This window comes from Rattus norvegicus, chromosome 4, assembly GCF_036323735.1.
Source record: "Rattus norvegicus strain BN/NHsdMcwi chromosome 4, GRCr8, whole genome shotgun sequence".
NCBI lineage: Eukaryota > Metazoa > Chordata > Mammalia > Rodentia > Muridae > Rattus > Rattus norvegicus.
The window spans coordinates 183,490,756-183,517,245 of NC_086022.1; the positions used below are offsets into that span (position 1 = coordinate 183,490,756).

The 26,490-nt window shown below is 42.7% G+C and overlaps 1 protein-coding gene and 1 pseudogene across 3 annotated transcripts in view; one reads left to right on the forward strand and one right to left on the reverse strand.

Moving 5' to 3' along the window:
- The window catches only part of Ipo8 (importin 8), a 68,677-nt gene that overhangs the window by 30,173 nt on the left and 12,014 nt on the right, over positions 1–26,490 (reverse strand). For all 3 annotated transcript variants that reach the window (XM_063286698.1, XM_039108919.2, NM_001400882.1), the window contains exons 3-12: positions 24,301–24,457; positions 20,350–20,508; positions 18,982–19,138; positions 14,846–14,935; positions 13,569–13,663; positions 12,758–12,842; positions 9,422–9,556; positions 6,949–7,048; positions 1,012–1,088; positions 583–699 (exon numbers count right to left, since the gene is read on the reverse strand). In XM_063286698.1, coding sequence (XP_063142768.1) covers positions 583–699; positions 1,012–1,088; positions 6,949–7,048; positions 9,422–9,556; positions 12,758–12,842; positions 13,569–13,663; positions 14,846–14,935; positions 18,982–19,138; positions 20,350–20,508; positions 24,301–24,457 — 1,172 coding nt within the window. The remainder of the gene's footprint in view (positions 1–582; positions 700–1,011; positions 1,089–6,948; positions 7,049–9,421; positions 9,557–12,757; positions 12,843–13,568; positions 13,664–14,845; positions 14,936–18,981; positions 19,139–20,349; positions 20,509–24,300; positions 24,458–26,490) is intronic.
- On the forward strand, positions 14,691–14,806 carry Rnu2-45 (RNA, U2 small nuclear 45; annotated as a pseudogene).

The following is a 26,490-nucleotide window of genomic DNA, read 5'->3' on the forward strand; positions in this document are numbered from 1 at the left end:
CTTTATTTAGTTAAATTTTGCTAATCTGAGCTGGGAAAATGGCTCAGTTGATGAACTACCTGCCACGTGGTGTGAGGACCCGAACTGAGATTTCCAAATGGGCAGGAGCAATGGTAAAGCAAACCCAAGCATGTGGGTAGTGGTGAGTGTAGCATCAGGTAGATCCCCAAACATCAGTGGGGATCTTACCCAGTTACCCAGTAACTGGTGAGTTCCAAGCCCAATGAGACACCTGTCTAAAAGTAAGTAAATACCAGCTAGAGACAGCTCAGCAGTTAAGAGCCCTGGCTGCTCTTCCAGAGGACATAGGGTAGTACCCACGTGGCACCTCATAACATTCTGCAACTGCAGCTTCAGGGAATCTGACACCTGCTTCTGGCTTCCCGAGGCACCGGGCATGCACACGGTGTACAGACACACATGCAGCCAAATACCCATAAAGAAAGCAAAATAATAAAAATAAATAAAATGGGAAGCCAGAAAGGAAGACACATGTACATACATGAACACAGACACACTATCACACATATACTACACAAATACCCTCCCACACATGAAAAAGAAGAAACTGATACTCTTAACCTTCAACAAAATCTCAGCCAGGGAACCAATCACATGCAGGGCTCCATCTTTCTTCCTGGGGTCAAAGTTCGGGTCTGTTAGTATCTGATAACAGAACGCCATCATTTTTGGCAATACCTAAAGAAAAAGAAGAATCCATTTCAATCTGCATGAATCTCCATCTTGTCACCACCATGTTAAGTATGAGCATTTTCACATTTAATTGTCAAAATTAAAACTATTTTATTGTATTTTACTCATCAACTATAAGCTCAAGAAGAAAGTATCAAAGATACCTCAATGTTTTACTTGAATAACCACAACAAAACTATTTTAGGTGACAGGTTATAAGTAATAATGATATGCATCTTCAAATGCTGAGGACATATTAGAGTGTCTAATCAATACAAACCATGTTTCAGATTTAAATTACAAAGAACAACTATGTACCTCTTTCCTTTTCTTTGCAGCTGTGTACAGGAGGGTCTGGGCCGCTGTGGTGGGTGAAGCATAATCTTCAAAAATATCTAAAATGTCAAAAGGAATCTTCTCAGTAAAAGCATAACTCCTTATTATACAGATTTTAAACCTGGCCGGTGGTTTTCAGACTAAAGATGTTAAGGTCATGGTCCCAGGACTTTCATGCATAATTTATGTTTTTAACATGTTTAGCAAACACCATGTGCCACTTTTCAGGAGATAAGATTAAAGAAAACCAGTATACCTCAGGTATCTATTTCCCTGAACACAGGAAAAGTGCTTCGTGTCTACTAAAATACAACAAAAACTTATCAGAGAGCCCTATGTATGTGCCAGGCGCCAGGCTCTAGGGATGCAGAGATCAAATGTGGAAGCTTACATGGCAGACGCAGAGATTACCTGGATGTACCTCAGCAGGCAGCCTGAGAGCACAGATGTGAAAGGGTTAGGAGACAGGGACTAACACAGGAAAACCCACCTGGCCCACCTCTGACAAGTAACAAGAAAGAAGCAACCAGTAAGTGAGGGAGAAAGCCACCAATGGGACTCAAAAGACAAAAGCTTCAAGCAGAAGAAACAGCAAGGAATGAGTTCTAAGGAGGGCCTGGCGCTTAGCAGCAATCAGTGGATGATGTGTCGAATGCCAAGGTTCTTACATACCACTTAACACCATAAACACCTGCACGATTTCACAACAAGCTGTTTCACTAAAGAATCTGAAACTTTAAATATCATCCTGTGTGGGGTGACCCAGTCACAAAGGAACGCACATGCTACGCTCACTGATAAGTGGATAAAAGCTCGGAATACACACGATACAACTCACATAGGTATGAAGCTTAAGAAGAAGGAAGACCAAAGTGTGGATGCTTCAGTTCTTCTTAGAAGGGGGGACAAAATAGTCACAGGAGGTAGAAGGTGGGAGGAACTTGGGAGGAAGGAAGAAGGTGGAGAAAGGGGGAGAAGGTCAAGGTATGGGAGAAGACAGGGATGATATACAGAGGGTCAGGAAATTGAACAAAGTTGTGTAGCAATGGGGGATGGAGAACTGGGGTAGTCACCAGAAAGCCCCAGATACCAGAAAAGCAAGACCCAAAGGGAATGAGATTAGCTGAAATTCCCAACAAAGGGGAGGGAGAACCTGTAGAGACCATATCCAGAGGTTAGGCAAGCCTCCAGATGAAGGACTGGGCCACCTACTCATCTCCAAACTTTTAACCCAAATTGCTCCTGTCTAAAGGAAATATGGGGACAAAGTGTGGCGCAGAGACTGAATGAAAGGTCATCCAGAGACTGCCCCACCTGGGGACCCATCCCATATACAGACACCAAACCCAGACACTATTGCTGATGCCAAGAAGTGCTTGCTGACCGGAATCTGACAGAGCTGCTTCCTGGGAGGCTCTGCCAGAACCTGACAAATACAGATGTGGATGCTCGCAACCAACCATTGAACTGAGCATAGGAACCCCAATGGAGGAGTTAGGGAAAGGACTGAAGGAGCTGAAGGAATTTGCAACCAAATATCAACAACATCAACCAACCAGACCCCCCAGAGCTCCCAGGGACTCAGTGTCCCAGTGTAGGGGAATGCCAGAGCGGTGAGGTGAGAGTGGGTGAATGGGTGGGGAGCACCCTCGTAGAAGCAGGGGAAGGAGATAGAGGTTTTGCGGAGGATAAATCAGGAAAGGGGATAACATTTGAAATGTAAATAAATAAAATATTCAATAAAAAAAAGGATCTGAAAACTTGCCAGTGGTGGTGACGGCAGTGCACACCCTTAATCCCAGTCTACTCAAGAAGCAGAGGCAGGTGGATCTCTGAATTTGAGGCCAGTCTGCTCTACAGAGTGAGTTCCAGGACAGTCAGGGCTACACAGAGAAACCCTGTCTCCAAACCATGGTGTGTATATGCACACGCGCACGCACATGCACGCACACACACAGAGACAGACAGACAGACAGACACACACACACACACAGAGACAGACAGACACGCACGCACGCGCACGCACACACACAGAGACAGACAGACATACACACACACATGCGTGCACACACACTCACGCACACACAGACGCGCACACACACAGACAGAAACACACACACGCACACACACATGCACACACACACTCGCACACACACACAGAGACAGAAACACACACACACACAGAGACAGACAGACAGACATACACACACATGCGTACACACACACACTCGCACACACAGACGCGCACACACACAGAGACAGACACGCACACACACAGAGACAGAAACACACACACGCACACACACATGCACACACACACTCGCACACACACACAGAGACAGAAACACACACACACAGAGAGACAGACAGACATACACACACACATGCGTGCACACACACACACACTCGCACACACAGACGCGCACACACACAGAGACAGACACACACACACACAGAGACAGAAACACACACGCACACACACACATGCACACACACACTCGCACACACACACAGAGACAGACACACACACACAGAGACAGACAGACACGCACACACACAGAGACAGACAGACAGACATACACACACACATGCGTGCACACACACACACTCGCACACACACACACTCGCACACACAGATGCGCACACACACAGAGACAGACAGAGACAGACACGCACACACACACAGAGACAGAAACACACACACACGCACACACACATGCACACACACACTCGCACACACACACAGAGACAGACAGACACACACACACACAGAGACAGACAGACACGCACACACACAGAGACAGACAGACAGACATACACACACACATGCGTGCACACACACACACTCGCACACACAGATGCGCACACACACAGAGACAGACAGAGACAGACACGCACACACACACAGAGACAGAAACACACACGCACACACACATGCACACACACACTCGCACACACACACAGAGACAGACACACACACACAGAGACAGACAGACACGCACACACACAGAGACAGACAGACAGACATACACACACACATGCGTGCACACACACACACTCGCACACACAGATGCGCACACACACAGAGACAGAGACAGACACGCACACACACACACAGAGACAGAAACACACACACACACACAGAGACAGACAGACAGACATACACACACACATGCGTGCACACACACACACACTCGCACACACAGATGCGCACACACAGAGAGACAGACAGAGATAGACACGCACACACACACAGAGACAGAAACACACACACACGCACACACACACATGCACACACACACTCGCGCACACACACAGAGACAGAAACACACACACACGCACACACACATGCACACACACACTCGCGCACACACACAGAGACAGACAGAGACAGACAGGCACACTCACGCGCACACACACGCACACACATGCACACACATACGATTACTTCATGTTGAGTACTATACTACAACCTTACACTAGGACTCCAGTTCCTTGCTCGGTTTCACAATACTGTTATCTTATTCTGCTCACAGCTAACACTACTGCATCTTACAGAGGCTGAGTCGCAGAAGCATATGGAGGCAAGCTTCGGACACTCACCTTCAGGCTTCCACAATAAAGAAGCCAAAGCTCAGGTCAGCTTTTACCAAATCCAAAAACATTATTCTTTGGAATTGGTACAAATCTGATTACAGAGTATGATAATAATCACATGTTAATCTTAATCAATATATTTAGTAATAAATGCCATAATTTTCTCCACTGTGATCATCTGAAAACACAGTGCCTATATCAAATGACTGGAAGAACCACTCAATCATGCCTGGAGAAAATGACTAAGGGAAAGGCTCAATTACTATATGTGTGTGAGATTTTTGCCTTCATGCATGTCTGTAATGCCCCGTTCATGCCTGGTATCTGTAAAAGCCAGAAGATGGTGTCAAATCCCTAGAATTGGAGTTAGACAATTGTAGGCCGCCGTGTGGGTGCTGGAAATCAAACCTGAATCCTCTGGAGAAGCGGCCGGTGCTCTTAACTGCTGAACCATCTCTCCAGCCCCAGGTGGTGAAATTTGTAAATACCCATTATAGCAGGAAGGCTGAGAGCAAGCACGAAAGGGTTTTATTTTTATTATTGTATTATAGTATGAAGATGCCAAAGCTATTAGGTGTTATATTAAAAAGAGATACCATTTAACCAAAACAAATAATGAAGTAAATAATGTTAGGTTTATGAAAGTTAAGTAAATTCACTGTATACCACAAAACCAAACAGGTGCTAGGTAAGAAGTTGGGCACAGTGGCACACGCATATAACCCCAGTAGTGGTGAGGAGGCTGTGACTAGATTGCTGCAAGTTCAAGGTGAGCCTGAAAAAAAGAGAGTCTTACTCACAAAGTCAAAAGAAAAAAAAGGACTATAGAGATGGCTAAGTAGTTAAGATGGGGCTGAAGATGGCTGAACAGTTAAGATGGGGATGGAGGGTTAAGAGCACGTGTTGCTCTTCCAGGAGGCCCAAGTCCACCTCCCAGCACCTACATCAGGCAGCTCACGAACACCAATAACTCAGCTCCAAGGAATCTAACACTCTTCTGGATTCCTTGGGTACCCACGCATACACGGTGCATGTGTACATGTGCATATACACATACACACACACACACGCGCGCGCACACACACACACATACACACACACGCACACGCACACGCACACACATCTCTAAAAAGTGTTAACTTTTTGGAGGTTAGCTCAGTGTAGACTACTTACCTAGCGTGCACGAAGGCTTAAATTCAATCCCCAGCATACCTTGCCAGGTAGGATGGCAAATAAATAAATGCAGCACTCAGAAAGCTGAGTCAGGAAGGCTGCCAGGAGTGTGAGACCAGCCTACTAGATACCGAGTAAGGTCCCATTCAAAAAAAAAACTTAAAAAGAAGGAAGAATGTCTTCATTCTCCTGTCAAAGCCAACAAGGAAAGGTGCAGACAGAAGGAAGAGAGGAAGAAAGGGAAGCAAATCCTGCACAGAACAATGACTTCTCAATGGAAAAGGCACAGTGGAGAAAGAACAGATGGTGGATGTTCTGCCTGCAAATCAAAGCATGCTAAGCCCTGTAACTCCGGTGCCCATGATGCAGGCCCAGTCAGGAGCTAAACGCTGGAACCTAAGACACCTAACTTGACAAGGGAAACCATTTTCTAACACGTCTATCTCAGTTCAAAACTGCAATCTTTATTTCAATAGTACTGAAGGCTGACTAGTGCCAATTAAGAACAGGAGAATATAGAAACTGAGGACAGAAAAAAAAAGAATGGGAAGTAAAGCAAATAAAAATGGTAACATTGTTGCTGTCACATATCTCTGCTATGCGATGGATACAGACTTATACATAATAACATCTCCAACAAGGTTTTACCCAGAGAAAGGGGAGGGGAGTCGTTATCAGGCAGCCTGCTCAGTTCAACAGCCTCTGGAAAGATCCAAGCCCAAGTGATCCCCAGAGGAACTGGGTGGCATAAACTAAGGCCAATGAAGGAAATCCTATTGTGATGGAATATGTAATCCAAAGGGGTGGGAGGGTGGGGATAAACCAAGCTGAGGTGCTCCTAAAGTGTGTAGGAATTAAAATTCTCCCAGAATATGAGTGCAGTGTGGTAACACAGAAGAGAAGGAGGTCCCTCCATTTCAGCCACACAGCCTGTGTAGCAAACCACTTGGCAAAGACCTTAGCTCTGACGGAAAAGATGAGTAAGGTTCTTTCATCTCCCTCACCCAGAGGCATCAAGTTCCTTGGTGCAAAATGACATCAACTTTTCAGGATTTCATAGCTCATCGTGAAGGGCAGAACTGCCTTGAAATATAAATTTAGTTGCATTTACACATGCAGGAAGTGCTGAGGGAGACTTGTCTCAATTACCGAATTTCACCCTGATGTACTCGTACGGGTCTTCTTGCCACAGCTCTTCATCCTCGTCTTTGTAACACATCACGGAAAAAATGACGTCTTCAGAGATATTCTAAGACGAGAAACAAACGAGACAATTGGATACAGGCCATTCCTACAAGACGCATGACAGTTTTTCCCGTTACAGTGATCCTTCTCAGCCTGCATTCACACCCAGAGGGCCCAAGAGCTGAAGACTCAGAAAGACTGAACTCTCGGAAACTGGAGGCTAGAAGCAGAAAAGGAGAGTTAAACGATGCGCCTTGAAGTAAGGATAGAACAGCAGAACTTGCAGAACTTCGGCAACAAACCCAACAGTAAACACACCATGACTTTTAGGGGAAGGAAAATGCCAGCAGGGTTACATTTTCTATGATGTTTCTCATTGTGAAAATGTTCCATGTGTCCATGTTAGCCCTGAGCATCAACACATCAACAACATTGTATCTTTTCTGCTTCTGTTTCCAAAACGCTAGTACTCTACTCCACCACTGGGAAGTTCCCTAAGCAGCCCAGGAACAGCAGCTAAGCTCAAGCAGGCCCCTGTGCAACTACTCACATAAGAACAGGGCCAGCGCTAGAGACAGGGCTAGGTGCTCTTCCAGAGGACTCGGGTTCTATTCCCAACACCCACATGGTGGTTCGTAACCATCTGTAACTCGAGTTCTAGGGGATGCAAAGACTTTCTGGTCTCTTTGGGCACCGGGCATACACGTGATGCACAGATAAGCGTACAGCAAAACACCACACACACAAAATAAGTGAATCTTTAAAAAAAGGTTATCCGGCTAGAGAGATGGCTCAGTGGTTAAGAGCACTGAACTGCTCTTCCAGAGGTCCTGAGTTCAATTCCCAGCAACCACGTGGTGGCTCACAACCATCTGTAATGGGATCAGATGCCCTAGTCTGGTGTGTCTGAAGACAGCTACAGTGTACTCATGTACATAAATAAATAAATAATTTTTTTAAAAAATTTATCACTTGGTTGAAACTCAGTCTAGAGGCTAGTATTTTCCTGAAAGTTTCTATGTGAAAGCCGCGTAAAAATAAGGTCAAAGGAAAAGACACTATTTCAGGTCATCCTTAGACTTACAGGGATTAAACTGAACAAAATGAAAACAGTATCTCTCCTAATTGCAAAGGAATTACAGCTATTTGATCATAGTAGGCAAATAGTTATACAGAGTCCACAGCTCGCAAACTTAAAATATGCTACACATGTAAGACAAATATCCAGATAAAGCTAACAAAAGCTGAGTGTGGTAATAAATATAATCCTAGCATTCAGAAGGTGGAAGGAGAAAAATGGTGAGTGCAAAGCCAGATACCAACATATATAATTTAAGAACAAGGGACTGAGATGTAGCTTAGTCGATAGACTGCTTGCTTGCCCAGCATGCATGAGGCTCCTGAAACCCTTGGTTCAATCCCCCTTCATTCCATAAACCAGACATGGCAGGTATCTGTGGTCTATGCCTGTAATCTCAACCTTTAGAAGGTAGGGACAGAGGATCAGAAGTCCAGGGTCATCCACTATTATGCAGAAGTTCAATGTCAGTCTGGGCTACTGTCTCGAAAAGACAGAAAGAACTTTAAGCATGGCATGAATTAATCCCAGCACTCAGGAGGCAGAGGCAGGTGGATCTCTGTGAGTTCAAAGCCAGCCTAGTTTATATAGTGAATTCCGGGACAGTCTTGTCTCAAAAGAAAAAAAATAATTTACACCAAGAACTCAGTTTATTGGAAGTGGAGATTCACTTTTTAATGCCTTCAAATTACCCAGTTATTTATATGCAAATAAAATATATATACTATTGGTCTGTCATATACCATTCTGGTTTCGTCAGTTATTACAAATAATGGTGCTAAATTATATCTTTGAAAAAAGTTATTAATAAAAAGAGGGTTAGCCATTAAAAACATAATTCAAAACATTTTAATAAAAATTTTTAATAAAAAATAAAAATAATAAAGCTGTTTTTAATAAAAACAAAACTTTAACTTCTGCTAAAGAACTGAGTCCAAGAAAGGAAGGAAAAGTTAAGGAGGAAGACAGGCTGACTGGCCTTTTCAAACACATCCGCAAGAAAAAGGTCATTTGTCAGACTTCATCTTCTGCAAAGTACCCTTTGTAAAGCCCTACTGGCGGCTTTCAAAATGTTTTCACACAAGACTCAAATAAACAGTACAATCTGCCTTAGCAGAACAGAAACTAAGACCAAATAAACGACTGAAGGAACCGACTCCAGCCTTCCAACTCACAGACCTCAAGTCTACTCCTCAGGTGCTCAAACTCTGCAAGCCCTCTATAATGCAAGGCTGTACGTGTTAGAAATTATTGCTAGTGGAAACCAAGAGTAAATATGAACACGAGACTGAACAATACCGACCTTTCTAGAAAAACCGACAACCAACAGTGGTCTGGAGAGCCACCGCCGCCACTGACCTGCATGTGTGGCTTCATCTGTTTCCACGTCACTGCATGGACAACCCCTTGGTTCAGGTAGTTGAGAGCTTGCTGAAGAACACGGGGCGCTATATACTCTTTCTGTCGGTATTGGTCTAAAATTTTTAGTAGTACCTATAGGGAAATAGGTGGGGGTTGAGAGGGAGGAACACAAAACAATTACAGGTTAAAGAGGAAAAAAGTGTTTATGGTATGACATAAAATACTATAGAGACAGCAAGCTGGCCAGCAGATTTGGGGGAGACAATGTGAGAATACTCATGCACTTATTCTTTGCAAGTTTTGAAGTTTTTAAATATTAACTAACAGCAGCCTCTCATGAGTTCATTTTCTTATGTAGAATACTGAATTTTAAGCATCTTTTCTTCTAACATATATACCACCAAACAAGTCTATTTTCCAGTTCATGGCTAGTGTGGTGGTTTGAATGAAAATGGCCTCCTATAGGCTCACAGGGAACAACACTGTTAGGAGGTGTGGCCTTGTTGAAGCGCGTGTGGTGTTGTTAAAGGAAGTATGTCACTGGGGGGTGGTTTTGAGGTTTTAGATGCTCAAGCCGAGTCCAGTGTCACTCTCTCTTCCTGCTGCCTGCTGATCCAGATGTAGAGCTCTCAGCTACCTCTCCGGTACTGTTTGCCTGCATATGCTGCCATGCTGCTCACCACAGAGAATGATCTAAACCTCTGAAGTGTTTGTTGGCTTTTGTTTTAGTTTATTTATGAGGGGTGGAGCTGCTCTGTTCTTTGTTTCTTCGAGGCCTAGCTGTTCTGGAACTGACTCTGTGGACCAAGCTGGCCTCCTGAGTGCTGGGATTAAAGGCAAGTGTCACCATGGCCCAGCTAAACCTCTGAATTGCAAGCTGGCCCCATTGTAACTGTTTTCCTTTATAAGAGTTGCTACGGCCATAGTATCTCTTCACAGCAATAAAACCCTAATCAAGACAGCTAGCTTCTTCAATTATCAAAAAAATTATAGATTCGACTGAGTAAACATTTCAAAACAAATTACACAGCAGCACATGTTCAAATAGCACCAAAGCTTAGACCTTACTCAGAATATAAACATTATTCTAGAAATAGTACTAGTTTAGGCAATTATTCTTTCAAGTAATTAAATTAGATCCCTTAGTTAGCCTCTACACCAAAATAAATTCCAGACAGTAACAAATTAAAAGAATCTCTAAAGCATGGAGTTGCTAGGAGAAAAATGTGGGATATTTATATTATAATCTCAGGCTACCAACAATCTCGGTAACATAACACAAAGTTGACTTTTCTTATGGGCTGGTTATAATCTTGTTTATAAGAAAAAACCTTGAAGCAGCTGTGGCTGGCTCCAGGGCCTTCAGAGACAGCACAGGGCTCCAGCCTCCCACTTCCTGGTCCGTGTCACTTCATGTGTCAAGCTTACAAGTGCTAAACCTTTCAAAATATAGACAAAATTTATAAAAATATCAATGTTATACAAGGTGCCTAAAATCTAGGTTATAAAATTGTCTGAAGTCCTACTATCACCTAGGTGGTGACACCTGCTGCAAAGGTAGCTGAATGGTTTTTATTGAACAACTGCTGGGCCTCAAAGTGGAGGAGATTCAAGATAGCAGCAGACAACAATTCCTAGCAAGGAAACTATTTTTAAATATCAGAAGCATATGTCTTAGGTAACAATTCTGGCAAAGACACACAGATATGGCTGTTTGTTTGTTTGTTTGTTTGTTTGTTGTTTGAGACAGGGTTTCTCTGTGTTGCTTGGCTTCCTGGAACTCCCTCTGTAGACGAGCCTGGCCTTGAACTCACAGAGACTTGACTACCTCTCCCTCTTGAATGCTGGGATTAAAGGTGTGTATCACCACCACTCAGGCAATTATTTTTTAATAAAATAGTATATGCATGTATATATACATGCATATGTATATATATATACATACATTTGTATATACATGCATGCTTAAATGACACCAGAAAATTCTAAACAGAGTTCAAGTGATATCAATGTCAAGACACTTATTGGAGTTTAATAGCAGCAGAAAAGAGCCAAAGACACAACTGATCAGGCTGCTGTCTGCTCTGAATAGCTGAAGAGATAATTTTACCTATTGTTTACTAATTATCCCAATAGAGTATCTCAAGAACAACATATTAAAGTACTTTTCAGAAACCATTTCACCTTAAGTCACCCTTGAAAGACTTAATTTCACATTACTGAGAGAACTGTGAAAAATCTATAAACACCTGTATCGTTGATGCCTTGGCTTATGTCTGATTGAGCAAACTTGGCTTCCCTACAAGGGTCCTGACACAGCTAATTACTAATTATTAATTCCCTTTAAAAAAAAAACAAAGCAAGCGTATCATGATTCATTTAGCAGTATTTGATGATCCAATGACCAGTCCACTTGTCCTTTGCAAATTTTGAAGTTTAACAGCAGCTTCTCACGAGTTCCTCATTTTCTTATGTGGAATAAATACTCCAACTTCCTTGAATGTGTGTACGTTTTTACCTGAGAGTCTTCACTAAGACCTAAGCTTGACTATTTGTTTTAAACTTTTTATTGATTCTTTGTGAATTTCACATCAAGCCCTGTTAGATGGATGGTTTAACTTTTACAATGCACCCCAATTCCACTCATCTCCCCATTGCTTCATATCTGCCCTCCACCCTTACATCCACCCCACAAAAAAAAAAAAAAAAAAAGCAAAAAAAAGCAAAATCTTGCCGTGGAACTGCAGTGTGTCACAGGGTGCCACACAGTATATTCTTTTGTCTACACATCTTTACTTGCAAATACTCATTGCAGAGTCACTGGTCTGGTTCGAGGCCTCTGGTTTCTACTACACTATCAATATTGGATCCTCACTGGGGTTCTTCTCTGATATCCCTGTGTCATGGAGATCCTGCAGCTTCAATCTGCAGGACTGGCCCCTTCACATACTCCACATACCCCATCATAGATGGGGTAGATGCTGGGGTAACTACACTTGAAAGAGATTTATTCAGACGGCATAAATCTTTGAATAAATAAGGCAAAGCTCAGAGAAATAAGACATAAAAAGGCAGAGAGTCCAACACTGGCAAGGTCTACATCATCATCCGAGGCTTCCTTCCAAGTCTCGGGGTCAGGAAGGGCAGTCCTGCAGAAGCAGATGGAGAATACAAGATTCTCAAGCTAGTTGTCCTGTAGCAGACTCCCGAGGCTGCCATTTCATCTTCTTTTAGGTATGCAATGAAATACCATGCTAGCAATTTACTTTGAAACAGATAGAAATAGCACTCAGTAATAACCATTCTTCTACTTTGAAAGCATGAGTTTATTACCTGCTGAATTCCCACTGCATAGGTTTTCAAAAAAAATTCAGAAAATTCGAAGTACTCTTTTGTGACATTTCCTGGACTTCCATACCTTAAAATTCAAAGAGGAGACATCTAAGTACTGTGACATTTAAAAACAAAGCATGTTTACTATTTAAAACTCAGATATTGAGAGATATATTCTACCGAGTCATAAAACTAACACTTTCTCTTTTCCCACAAGATACAATATGAATCAAGAGGAACTCTTAAGACTCTAGAGCACAGTTAATATTTTCGAAGGAAACTTCTAACTTCTAAACCAATTAACTCCTTCCTAGGAGGTATAAAAATGTCACACCTGACATGTTTTTCCATAAAAGTCTCCAAGTGCACCGTCTTGCATAATTTCTAGATTTGTCCAACGAAAAACTGAGACTTTGTCCACGTTTTGCACAGAGTAGAACAGAGCTAAGGGCTGAACAACTCTGTTATGACCTCTGGGGCAGGAGGCACTGCCTGCTTTAAGCAACTGGTAAAACTTTGTCCTCTGTGGGTTTTGTGCTTTGGTTTTGGATTGTATGAGACAGCATCTCCTATAGTTCAGGTTGGCTCCCAACTCATTAAGTAGCCGAGAATGACTTTAAACTCCTGACCCTCTTCCCTCCACTTCCCTGAGGCTTAGAAGCATTCATCAGTACGCCTAGCTACTCTCTGTGGTTTTAAAGATGGAGGACAACATGATATTTTGTGTGACATTAGGGGGCCACTCAACTCTAGTACACCTAACACCAAGATGGCAACTGCAACATCGCTGCTATAGTAAGTGGAGCAATACCGTTCAAAGAGACGAGTGACAATATGCAGAGCCCACTTCTTACACTTCCACCACACCAGCTCCGGCCGGTCATCCTCATCTATTTGAAGAGTCTCCTAAGAGCAGAAAAGCATCCAGGTCAGATTTCTGCCTAAGAACACTTATAAAAACAGCATAAATTTTAGTATAGATTGAATCATAGCTATACACTGTAAACTTACTCTTACAAATAGCTAGTTAAGAATTAAGTAAGTTAAGCCTATCTTTCCTGGCCAGCGTTGGTGCTCACACTGATCTCCAACAGAAACAAAACATAAGCACCAAGTCACCTGACCAATTCTAAGAGGATGAGAGGTTCTGAGTTTTGATGTGGGCAACAGTAACAAGACTGTTGTCAAAAATAACTCAACTGTTTGTTGTTTATATGGGCACACTGAAACTTGGAATAATTTGTTTCAAATACAGACAATGAAGAAGATAGGAACAAAGTGTGAGAGATGCTGGGTTCAACCTTGGCACTTAAATATGTAAGCAAAAGATACACACACAAAAAAGAATGGAGGGCATTTTCAGGAAAATCCAAGTTCTTAAAATACAAAGGTTAACTTGACAAAAGAGGCACTACTGTTGCCACTGCAGATCACAATGGGCTACTTTCACCTGAAAAATGGTGGCTTAGCACCCTGCCGTGTACACTTGCAGCACACTCAGGCAGTGTTTATTAAAGTATACGCCTGAGCCTGAGCCGTTTCTGTCTTGCAAGGTCTGCCAGAAGCCAACACTTTCAGGAAGCAATCACTCGGCCACTGAGGCCCACCCCCTCTAAGCACCTAACTACATTCTTAGAGTTAAGAGCTTAATCATTAAAACTACCCGGATATCCAGCAATGAAGCACTCAATTAAAATGACAGTATGAAAACAGTCAAGGGCCTGCAGGGCTCAGTAGGTAAAGGTATTTATACTGACCTTGATGACCTGAGTTTGATCCCCAAGATCCACACGGTTGAAAGAAAGAACCACAAGTGTCCTCTGACCTCTACACATATACCATGGTGTACACACACACACACACACACACACACACACACACACACACGAACACTATTAATTATGTATGACAGTATTTTATAAGTTAGTATGTTATCGCTTCTCGGCCTTTTGGCTAAGATCAAGTGTAGTATAAGTTAGTATGTTAATAGGTTTCTGTTTTTGTTTTTTAATTGCAGACCAGACACTGAATTAGCATTAAGTACTCCATCCAATACATTTGCAGGCTTTCCTCCGAGTTCTGACTCACCGGAGGGACCGTCCTATCGATGATGGTCCGAAAGATCTCCATCCACGTAGTCATGGTCTGGTGATTCACCAGCTGAAGGGGCAGTGCGTACTAGAAAACAGAGCAGCAATAGACAGTGATTCCCCCCTGCCCATAAAAGTCAGCATTTTATACCTTCTGGTATAATATTTGAGCAAGAAAACAGCAACTCCTGATTCAACCTAAAATTTAACCTTAAAGAATCCTTCACCAAATATGTATTTTTGGTGGGTAGGAGGCAACAAGGTCTCACATATCACAGGTTAGCCTAAAACTCACCCAAAAGGATGACCCTGAACTCCTGATCTTCCTGCCTCCAGTTCCTGAGGACTGAAATTACAGATGTATGCTACCATACCTGGTTTTATGTAGCACAGGGGATTGAACCCAGGGTTTCATGTATCAAGGAAAGCACTCTAACACCTGAGCTACGTTCCCTGCCCTCCTTTCTTGTCTGTCTGGTTGGATATGTTTTGTGTTGCAGGGTATTTCATCACACTGTGAACCCCAAGCTTATGCTATTTACTAAAAAAAAAACAAAAAAGCAAAAAACATTTCTAGTTGTAGTGTCCCTCTGGCTGGAACACAGACGCACCATTAGTACACACCTTTAATCCAAACAATGAAGATAAAGTTAGTTTGTAGAAGGAAGTACCCATGTGAGGTCTGATTGAGCGGCAGACAAAGTGACGAATCAGAGAAAGATTTGACAGAATAGAATATGTCCAACTTTCAAGAAAACAGAGAGGAAAGGGAAGCTAATTAAAAGAGCAGCAGAAAGAGAGGAGGCAGTTTTGCCAAGAGACCTATGGAGAGACAGGCTATGGTGAAAGAACAAGCCAGAGAATGAGAAGGAGCAGAAGTTCAGAACAGATTGCCAGGAGGCCAAGCAGAGCAATTTAGTCAGAAGCTGAGAGAAGCAAGAGTGAATCAGTCAGCTTGGAGGGGAGAGTGAACCAGAACAGCTGAATAAACCAGGAAGAAAAGGGTGAGCTTATGCAGCAGTAAATCTCAGAGGCTGAAAACATTCTAGGTCTAGGTAAGATGTACAGAGGCTAGAATCTTCCAGGACCAGGCCTAGGTGAGCAGACTGAGGCAATAAGCCTCAGAGATGACAATTACTACACACAAATAAAAGTTACATTTACAATTTTGAAACAGAATCTCTTGTAGCCGAAGCTGGCATCAAATATGCTATGGAGCCAAAGATAGCCGTGAAATCTTAATCTTCCCATCTCTACTCTGAAAATACTACGGTTACAAGAATTTACAAACCACACCTGTTTTTGACATAAGAATCTTTTAAATTTAGAAATATACATGTCTTTGGCTGTTTCTCTGGTCTACCATTAAAAAAGAAAGATTTAATATCAATAAAGTCTCTCTTACTTCCCATACATTTTGGGCTATTTTTACAACTTGCCTCTGGTGTACCAAACTTGTAATTACAAGCACTTTGATGAAAATCTTCACCTCACTAAATTACACATGAAGCTCTTTTTCAATCCCCATCTTCTACTTTGTGGCCCAACCCCACAGTGACTATAGCTCAGACTTCCATCTCCTCTGCTGTGCCCTGAGCTGCAGGAGCTGCCTCCATGCCTGCTGTTCTACTGTCCCTAGCTAGGTGCTAGTGATTGTCACCCCAAAAGAGACATCACTGCTGTCTCACCAGGCTCTCACTCCAGCTGGGAGAACGTGTATGCAGGGGTGGGGATGGCAAATAGTGAAGAAGGGAGAGAGGTGGCTACCTTTCTGAGAAAGGTCACAAAAAAGTCACACTTTATTCTAAATGCCTCCTGGGAGAGAGGCATTTGGGCTTGAACTCGGGTCCAGAGGAGGCAGAGGCAGGGGGTTAGGCAGAAAACAGTGAACTCTGTAGTATGTGTGAAAGCCTCTACACAGATAATTGCTACTTAAGACAAAGTCAACCTCACTGAATTAGATATTGGAGAGCAATTCGTCTGGACTGACTGCATCCCAGCCAGTCGATTCTAATTCTCTCCAACATGGTGGCAGTTTCACTTCTCGAGTCAGTTCTTTTCTTTTTTAAATTTTGCCTCAACAGAGAAGCACATTACCATACTAATATATTACAGGTTACCAAAACAGTTACAAGATGTTAGATGGTTCATCTTCCGGTTTTGTCTTTTTATGTTTAAGAGACTTTTCTTCCTGTGTTAGTTAGCCAAGTCTATACAGAATCCACAGAAAGCTCATGTCACCAGCCTTCGTGTTACCGACCAGTGCGTGGCTGTTTTCCCTGCTGGGGGAGATCTCTAATACTAACTCTAGAAGAGAGCCCATGCAAGCTTTCTTCCCAAAGAAAATTTCAGAAAATGTGGAAGAATATATTTCTCTGATAGTCTACTTTCTTCTCTCTTGTGAGATCTGCTTCTTTCCATCTATCCTGAAAAATAAAAAGTCTTTAAAAAAAAAAAAAAACTGCCTTTATTAAAAGCTTATGAAGCCAGGCAAGGTGGCTGCACCTTAATCCCACCATTCAGGAGGCAAAGGCAGGCAGATCTCTGTAAGAGGCCAGCCTGATATCTGATATACACGGTGAGCTCTAGGACAGTCAGAAAGAAGTAAACAGAGATCAGTCTCAAAAAATAAAATAAAATAAAAGTTATATATATATATATGTGTGTGTATATATATATATATATATATATATATATATATATATATATGACAGAGGACTTAACTCCAACTGTATACTGTAGCAATACTAGAATAGTCCAAAGATGCCCAAGTCAAAATGAAGGGCATATCCCAGCTCTAGCTCAAATAAACCAAACGCATATCACAAGGAATTATCAAGAGAGCACAGAACAGAGTTTTTTGGGTTTTTTTGTTTTTGTTTTTGTTTTTTTTTTTTTCGGAGCTGGGGACCGAACCCAGGGCCTTGCGCTCGCTAGGCAAGTGCTCTACCGCTGAGCTAAATCCCCAACCCCCAGAACAGAGTTTTAATCCATTCACATTTAGGCCAACCCCAATTCATCGTCCCAGGCTGAAATCATTTACTCAAGTTTTTAAGTAATCAATGTTAAATATTCTCAAATTTTAAAGACATTCCATCTCTGTCTTCTAATTATTTTTGAAATTATCACAGTAGTAGCTCTTATAGCATAAGTCAAAGGAAACGTGTGGATAGCATAAAGGCCAAGTGCACACAGACAAGCAGGGGAGAAGCCAGGGAAAGTTAAATACACAGCTGATCTCGCCAATGAGAAAAGACATTGGCTGTGTCTTCTGGAATGCTGGGGGAAATGTAGTTTACAACCTGGTGGTCTTTTGCTACCTGTAGGGCCAGGCTCTACTCACAACCCCAGAATATGATGTTTGCTTATCCCAGACTTTTCCCCCTAAAGCCGTGAGCTTTACTCCAGGCCATGAGACACTCTTGTGAGACGTGTCATTTGTACAACAGCCTAAGTGATTCCTATGTTACCTTAGGACTGGGCATTATGTTTACCTCGATGAAGCCATAAGTACTTTGTAAAAAGCCCCAGTGTAAATATGCCTTAAGGTTTGTCATACTCATCGGCCTGAATCAATTGCTATCTGAATACTCTTTCCAAAATTGTGCTGTGCTTAAATATGGCTAAAGGAAAATGATCTGGGTCAGATTCCCAAAAGTCTCAGCCTAGCACTGGTCACCAAAATCAGGCTAATCTGGGTTTCACTCTTACCTCCTCCCTCTGATGGTTTTTGACTGCCAGCTATAAAGCCTGCAGGGACCCTCCTCCACAGAGCCATGAAATCTGTGTTGGCTTACATTTGGCTGAAGAACAGAAAAGGCCATCAATGTGATCTCCCATGAAGGAGGACCCTATTTCTTTCCTCACAACTAGCCAGCAAACAGGGCACCGTGAATCTAAACTCCAGTTTCAGGTCAAGCAACACCTGGGGTTCTTTATAACTTGGGACTTTAGATGAAGAAAGACAGCACGCAGACACCAAACTGAACTCTGGACGCCCAGTGGTCATGGCAGACAGTCAATGCCTGTGAGCCTGATGCTAAGGTAAAACTATGATTCTAAATAATGACTGGTGCTTCTACAGGGCACACAAACACAAGGTCCTTTGTGTTTGTCTCCTGCAGTCGAACCGACCTGAACGAGAGCATAGAAGATCTTCAGAATCTGCTTCTGCAGCAACACAGAGTAATGGGAAGCATCCGGAAGCAGCTGCAGGATTTGCTGCTGAATTCTAGGCAGAAATATCTGCATGGCTGCCAGGAGAGGCTCTCTTTCTTCCGCTTTTTTATATCTGCATGGGCAAAGACAGAGAATAAGAAGGTGATGGTTTCTCCTTCCCACTGAGCTGTAAACAGTGAGTGAAAAAGACTTGTTAACCATACAAAATAGAAAATGATAAAACACGGGCTTAGATTTTCTACAGAGTTACTGCAATAAAGTTGGAAGAAACTCTGAAAGGATAAATTCTTGTTTCAGGTAGACACAAAATCTCTGTTCAAAGGTTGGGACTAGTTTAAGAGTCCAACACTGAACAACTGCAATCCCAGTTCTCAGAAGATAAAGAGAGCAGATCACGACTTCAATGCTAGCCCGAAATGTAAAGCAAAATCTGCCTGAAAAATGCCAAGGGCGGGGGATGTGGCTCATGAAAAAGGCCCTGGCTGGTTTGTTATGAAGCAATGAGAAGGGAGGGAGGGAGGGAGGGAGGGAGGGAGGGAGGAGGGAGGGAGGGAGGGAGGGAGGGAAGGGTCAATCCAAGACTAAATAAGTAGTGAGAATTTTTATATGAGAATTTTTCTAGTATTTAACTCTCGTCAAACCATAATCCATCCTATAAAGTGGAAGCTAATCTGATAGCTTAGATACATCATACTGCAGGGCAAATAACATGAAGAAAAATTTTCTCATCTCACCCTTCACTAAGAGTAAATATACCTTATGAGCCTGGGTGTTCTCAGTTTACATATTGCTGCCAATCTAAAATTATTTTCTAAATAGAAACTCTATAAAACCTTCTAAACTATCACCTTAAAGAACAAAAACTCCATGGGCTCCTCAGCAGTCAGGAGGCTGAGGCAGGAGGATGACTGTGAGTTCAAGGCCAGCTTGATCTACCAATTGATATTGTCTCAGAACGAAGGAAAACTACAGGACTACATATACAAATGCAGCACTCATCTTTAAAACCAAGAGAATAACACTAACTGCCATCCAAGTCATGGGAATGTTCCAAGTAACTTTTACATTTCCTACCTCTTTTTACCAGAAAAGTATCTTATTTCTGTATCTGAGGTATATCTGCAGCAGCAGCTAAAGTAAGTAGATCACACCACGGCTCACTGCCCCAGAGAACCTGAGTGCCACTGATGAATTGCAGCCAGTGAGCACACTGTTTGACTCAGCGTTTTCCACAATGAACTGACTTTGCCAAACCCCACAGCACGCTGCTTTACGAGCCTGAAGCCAAAGGACACTGGCTCTCTTTAGTAGGAAAGAACTTACTCATAGGTCTTCACCAGCTGATACAAGCACAGTAAACTGCCGAGCCAGTTCCCACTGTTTGGTGACTTCAAGTAGTAGTCTATCTTGTCCACCACTGCAGGCCAATGACCAGGGAAATCATGTCTAATTATGACTCGGAGACACATTGTTAGCTGGACTCTGTGAAGTGGGAAAGAAAAGGCCGAAATTCAAGCGGTTAATGGTATCATCCCCCTCAAAGAGCTACAATACTGATACAATGTTCTCCAACTCTCTTTACCCTTGTTATACACATAGAGCCAAGCGCCACTGAGCATGGATAACACTGAGAAATGTGTCATTAGCAAGTTCAAACTTGTGTGAACACCAGAGTATACCTTTATAACCTACCACTCATCTAGTTACATCTAAGGAGATGTAATTACATGGGACATCACTGTATACATTGTTAACTTATGTAGCAAAAGAGTGTATACATGTGGCCAGGATGTGAGAAAAAGTGATCCTGTTAAAAACCTTCTCAGTGGCACAATTCCCTGAAAATGGGAAACAGAGTGGGGGAACCCCTCAAATAAACGAAACCTCCATCGTACCCTAAAGGTATTTTAGTGGACCCTGCACCTTGACTGAGTAGGCACAGTAGATCTGGCCCTGGTGGTGGGAGCATGGGTGAGCCAGCTGTGAGGGTGTGAGCACAAGAGAGCTGTCCCTGCCACTCATCTGCCATGAGGTAATGTGGAACTGAAACCCTCCCGCCCTCACCCCTCACCATCTGCAGCACCGGGGTCATGAGGGCAGGAGATCCAGTCCTGCCCCTCACCAGTTGCAGCACCCAAGAGAGCTGGCCCTGCACCTCACCTGGACAGCACAGTGGAGCTGGCCCAGCCCCTTTCTGGCTGAAGTACTGGGGAGAGTGGGCCCCACACTTTAACTGGGAAGAACAGTAGAGCTGGCTCTTGTGGCATGGGTTCAGGTGAGCCTCGGGCACCGAGAGCAGGAGAGCTGGCCCTGCCCCTTGCCAGCTGAGGCACTGGGTAAGCTGGGGCAGTGCTGGAGAGCTCACCCTGCTAGTGTGGGTGCCGGAGAATAGGCGAGCTGAACAACTCAGCTCACCATTCAGATCCAGGGCGTTGAGTTGGCTCACCCCAATATCTACCTCAACTATGAGCAGCAGACGCATGTGAATGGACCAGTCCTACAGACCCAAAGCTGCAGGATGTCCATGGCTCAGGGCCACAAGAGGAGGAGGCCCGGTGAGGATCTAGCATTAATGCTAGAGCAGAAGCCAGCAGCCCTGAACCAGACCAGTGACTCATTGCAATGAACACTTACAAGTAATGATGTGTGAACAGAAGGGTACATTGTGGGACACACTGTGACACACACTACAGCGTCCACGAGGAGATGTTTTTTACATTTTGTTTTGTCTTTTGCTTTTTATTTTCTTTGGGGGGGAGGTGCCAGGGCAGAGGGCAGACATGAAGGGAAGAGGATTCAAAGTGTGAAAATCACAAAGAATCAATAAAAAGTTAAAAAATAAATTTTAAGAGACTGTCAAAAATTTCAAAGTATACAGCAAATCTACCTCGACTCTGTAAAAATTCTTACTTGTTTTATTTTATATTTGAGTCTTCATATCCAGAAGGAGCAGCAAATATAGGGTCCTGGGTTTGATCTATAGCACAGAGAGAGAGAGAGAGAGAGACAGACAGACAGACAGACAGAGACAGAGACAGACAGAGACAGAGACAGACAGAGACAGAGACAGACAGAGAGACAGAGACAGAGGCACACAGGGAGAACATAACAACACAGATATAGATTATGTATACACATGCAGATAGATGATACAAACACACATAAATATATACAGAGATATGCCAACACATAGATGATGATAGGTAGATGATAGATGTGTGTATATATATGTACAAATATAGATATATAGATATATAGGCAGACAGACACACATATACCTACCAAATGGACAAGCCTAGGGCTGGTGTGTGGTTCATTGGAACAGTACCTCTCTGAGTATACATATATGTTTACATACATCTGTCAACTGGATAAACCTAGTTCTCATCAGTTAAGAAAGCCAGTATGGTGGGTTCGGTCCCCAGCTCCAAAAAAAAGAAAAAAGAAAAAAGAAAAAAAAAGGAAAAAAAAAAAAAAAAAGAAAGCCAGTATGGTACACTGCTCCAGTGAAAACACACACTAATTCTTATACTTTGAATACAACAAATATGGTTTGCTAGATGATTTCTGAAAAGGGGAAATCAAAGAACCACTGTCAAAGAAATAAGTGGGGGAAAAAGGCAACAAAAGAAATAAAACAGGAAAAAAAAAAAAAAGAGAGTGAGAGTGTGCAAGATGCTACCCTAAAGCATTTAGTGCAGTATTCACTTCTTCAGTGGGATTCGTGTGTAATTAAGATTGAAAAGAAAATAAAGGGGATCCCCAGCTCCGAAAAAAAGAACCAAAAAAAAAAAAAAAAAAAAGAAAGAAAGAAAATAAAGGGGAAGCAAAAATGCCCCTTCTACAAACTACCACTGTTACTACCATGGATGTCCTCATGAGGTCATTTGATTAGAGAAATTAACCTGGCAAAATTAGAATTCCAAATTGGAATTCTTGCTGAGCTGTTTGTTTGTGAGGAAGTTTCACATGCCCAGACCGGAGATCTCCAACGCAATATGCAGCTGAAGGTGACCTTAAACTCCTGGTGCTCTTGCTTCTACGTCCCAAGAACTGGGATTCGCACAGGTACCGCTATACCCCACTACACTGCACACTTTATGCAGAGCTGGGACTCGAACCCATGCTCTCATGTATGCTAGGAAAGCAGTCTACCAACTGAGCTACATGCTCAGTCCCAGGATTCCAAATTGTAAAAAATAAATAATAAACTAGTGTTCAGTTGAATATTCAATAGCTGAGATCTACAAACACTGGGGAAAAAATTAAGCCAACATATTATATCTTCCTTACGGTACCAAATTAATTTTCTCTGTAATACTTTTAAACAAAATTAGACAAAAAGAAGCAGTATCTTCAAGGATCCTTAGGACACAAAAGGAACAAAGCCACAGAGGACTGTCTCATAAAAAGGAGGGATTTCCTGTCTACTATCAGTAGCTGTTCCTTTAAACAACTCTGGCATAAAGTATAGCTAAAAATTTTCCCTTTTCTGGCTTTCACCTTGAGATGGGCCTTGTGGTCCATTTCTCAGTTCAAGCAAGAGTGACAGGGGGAGCTACCTCTGCGTGCTGCTTTAAAACCAATGGGAGATCCAGAAGATCTTCACAGACAAACAGACAATGGTTTTGAGCAGGTCCTGGGACACAACTGGCATATGGGTAACCAATGAGAATAAGGGTGCCCTTCAGTGAGTTCATCTGTGTTCTCCTAGCTAAGCAAGATAACTGCACAATGATTCAGTGCTTGCTCTCTTGTTACTGTCCCCCTCAAATTCCCTTTCTTCTCTGTTTTCATCACAGTTGCACTTAATAACCGATATTAAACAATCTTGTCCCCACCAATGCTTCATCCCTTCCCCTCCTTGTCCATTTGCGAAGGGAATTTAATCACTGGCTCATATGTTGAAGTAAATTTGTTTCTATTCTGAGATTGCAAAATTCATAAGTCCACGGATATGTTGTCTAATGTGTAGAACTAAAAATGCATTTCCTGGGCTGGAAACATAGCTCATTTGGTAAAAACTTGCCCAGAATACAGGAGGTCCTCGGTCTAAGCTCCAACTCCACGTTTACCAATCACAGCAGCATAAAGCTTTAATGCCAGCAACTGAGATGGAGACAGGAGGACTAGACATTTAAGGCCATCCTTGGTCACACGGTACACTTGAGACTAGCCTGGGATAGATGAGACCCATCTCAAAAAACTACACGCCCAAGAGTCCCAGCCAAGGCCAAACAACGCCTCAGATCACACAGACAGGGTGTGGCCTACCTCACCAGATCTGGAGACCGAATTATCCCTTCCACAATGTTGTCACGAATCTGCTGCCGGTCATTCTCGTGGATATTAAATGGGAATATCACTTCCCCTGGTGGAGGCTCCCTGTCTGGCCAGTACTGTGTCACCATATTCTTCAGGTAGATGGCAGCTGAGTTTAAGAGAAAAACAGATGTGTTGGACGAAGCCTTACATGAGCAATGCGACACCCACCCAAGATGGAGACCTTACAGGTGCAAAAAGCCAAACTTGGGAAGGGGAGATGGGAAGAATTCAAAAGTTTTATATGGCAGTCAATCAGGAACATCCCACCAAGCTGGAGGACATCCTTGGAGTCGTGTCCATGTTTTCAGACTGAGCACAAATACAGTGTTATCAGGAAATTTCCCTTTTCTCAAACCTAACAGTAAGCTGCTGTCTGCTGCTGATCCGGCCTCCGGTCACCCTGAACATTCAGGAGTGTTTGTGCTCTTACAGCACTGGTAATTTCATTTAGTCCTTTGAGATATTATTTATAATTCATAAAGAAATAGACATCTACTCTCAAATGTGTTTGGAAAAAATCTCAAGAAATCTGTAGCTCTATCAATCAAAATGTATAAATCGATTACTTTGTTTCTACTCGTTTCAACATTGAACAAAAAGACATTTGGAAGAAATTAGCTGAATTACTGCTGTAAGACTGTTTTATTTTGTTTGATGTGTGTTTGTGGTATGTGCATATATGCATATTCACATGTGTGTGGGCACGTGTGAAGGAGGGTTTTTCTGTATGCACATGCATGCATGTAGAAGCCCAGAGTTTCTTCCTTCATCACTATCCAACTTATTCACTAAGGCAGGGGCTGACCTGGATGTGGAGGTCACCAACTCGGGGCTTGACTTACTCATCTTGCTTTAAGAACCCATCATTGCCTTTCAAGTGATGGGTTTACAGGAGGCCACACACGTGGCTGGCTGCCATGTATGTTCTGGTGATCAGAACACGGATCCTCACACTTGCAGGTAAAGCACTTTATCCACTGAGCTACCCCAGGGTAATAAGAGATGTGGCTAGATGTGGTGATGCACACCTCTAACCCCAGCACATGGGGAACGTGAGACAGAATGATGCTTCAAGTCTAAAGCCAATCCGAGCTACATAATCAACTCAAGGCTAGCCTGGGTTAAAGTGTGAGATCTTGTCTCAAAGAGAGAAGAGAAAAGAAGGAATGTGAAGCTTTTTAACCATTCCAGTTGACCCTTAGTGTAAACACATATTCTCAAACGTGTGTAAAGACAGACATGTTTCTGAAGAGTGCCCCAGCTTTCTCCTCAGCTTTCTTTCTCCTTCTGCCCCCCACCCCAGCAAAGGTTCTTCTACTTCAATTTTACTGTAAATTAAACACGGATGATAAAAACATTTCACCATTGAAAAATACAACGTGATCTGTATTGGTTAAAATGTGACAGAAATTTAACAAAATTATGAACTTGATATCCTATTAGCCCTCTTTCATACATTTTGATGCACCTAGGATTTCAATGTGTTTGTGTAAAAAAAATTATAGCATCGTAAGCATGTGTGTGTGTGTGTGAGAGAGTGTGTGTGTGTGTGCATTTTAAAGGTCTTTTTAATCTAAACCTGGCTGTGAACTAAGTATCTCCTTTACCTCAGTACAATTATTCTATTCCATAATGTGATTGTGTAAGGCTAATCATGTAATCTGGACATGATAGTGTATGCCTATAACCCCAGAACTTGAAAGGCAGTGACAGAAAGATCATGAATCAAAAACCAACCTAGACTACATGTAGGAGATAAGGAAGGAAGACACACACCATGGAATTGTATAAGATCCCACAGACATTAAAATAAGTTTCATATTTAAAACAAAAAGCCTAATTCCTGGCACTATTAAAAGAAGAAAAAGAAAGGAAGGGAGGGAAGGAGGGAGAGGAGGGAGGGGAGGGGAGGGGAGGGAATGTCATGTCCTGGTCCTTATTCAAACATCCAAAGTCGGATGGTGGTGGCACACTTTTAACCCCAGCCGTGGGGAAGCAGAGGTAGGTGGATTTCTGTGGGTTTGAAGCCAACCTGGTCCTCAGAGTGAATTCAGGACAGCCAAGGCTATGACACAGAGAAACCCTGTCTCGAAAGAAAAAAAAAAAAAAAAAAAAAAAAAAAACCCAAGCAATATACTA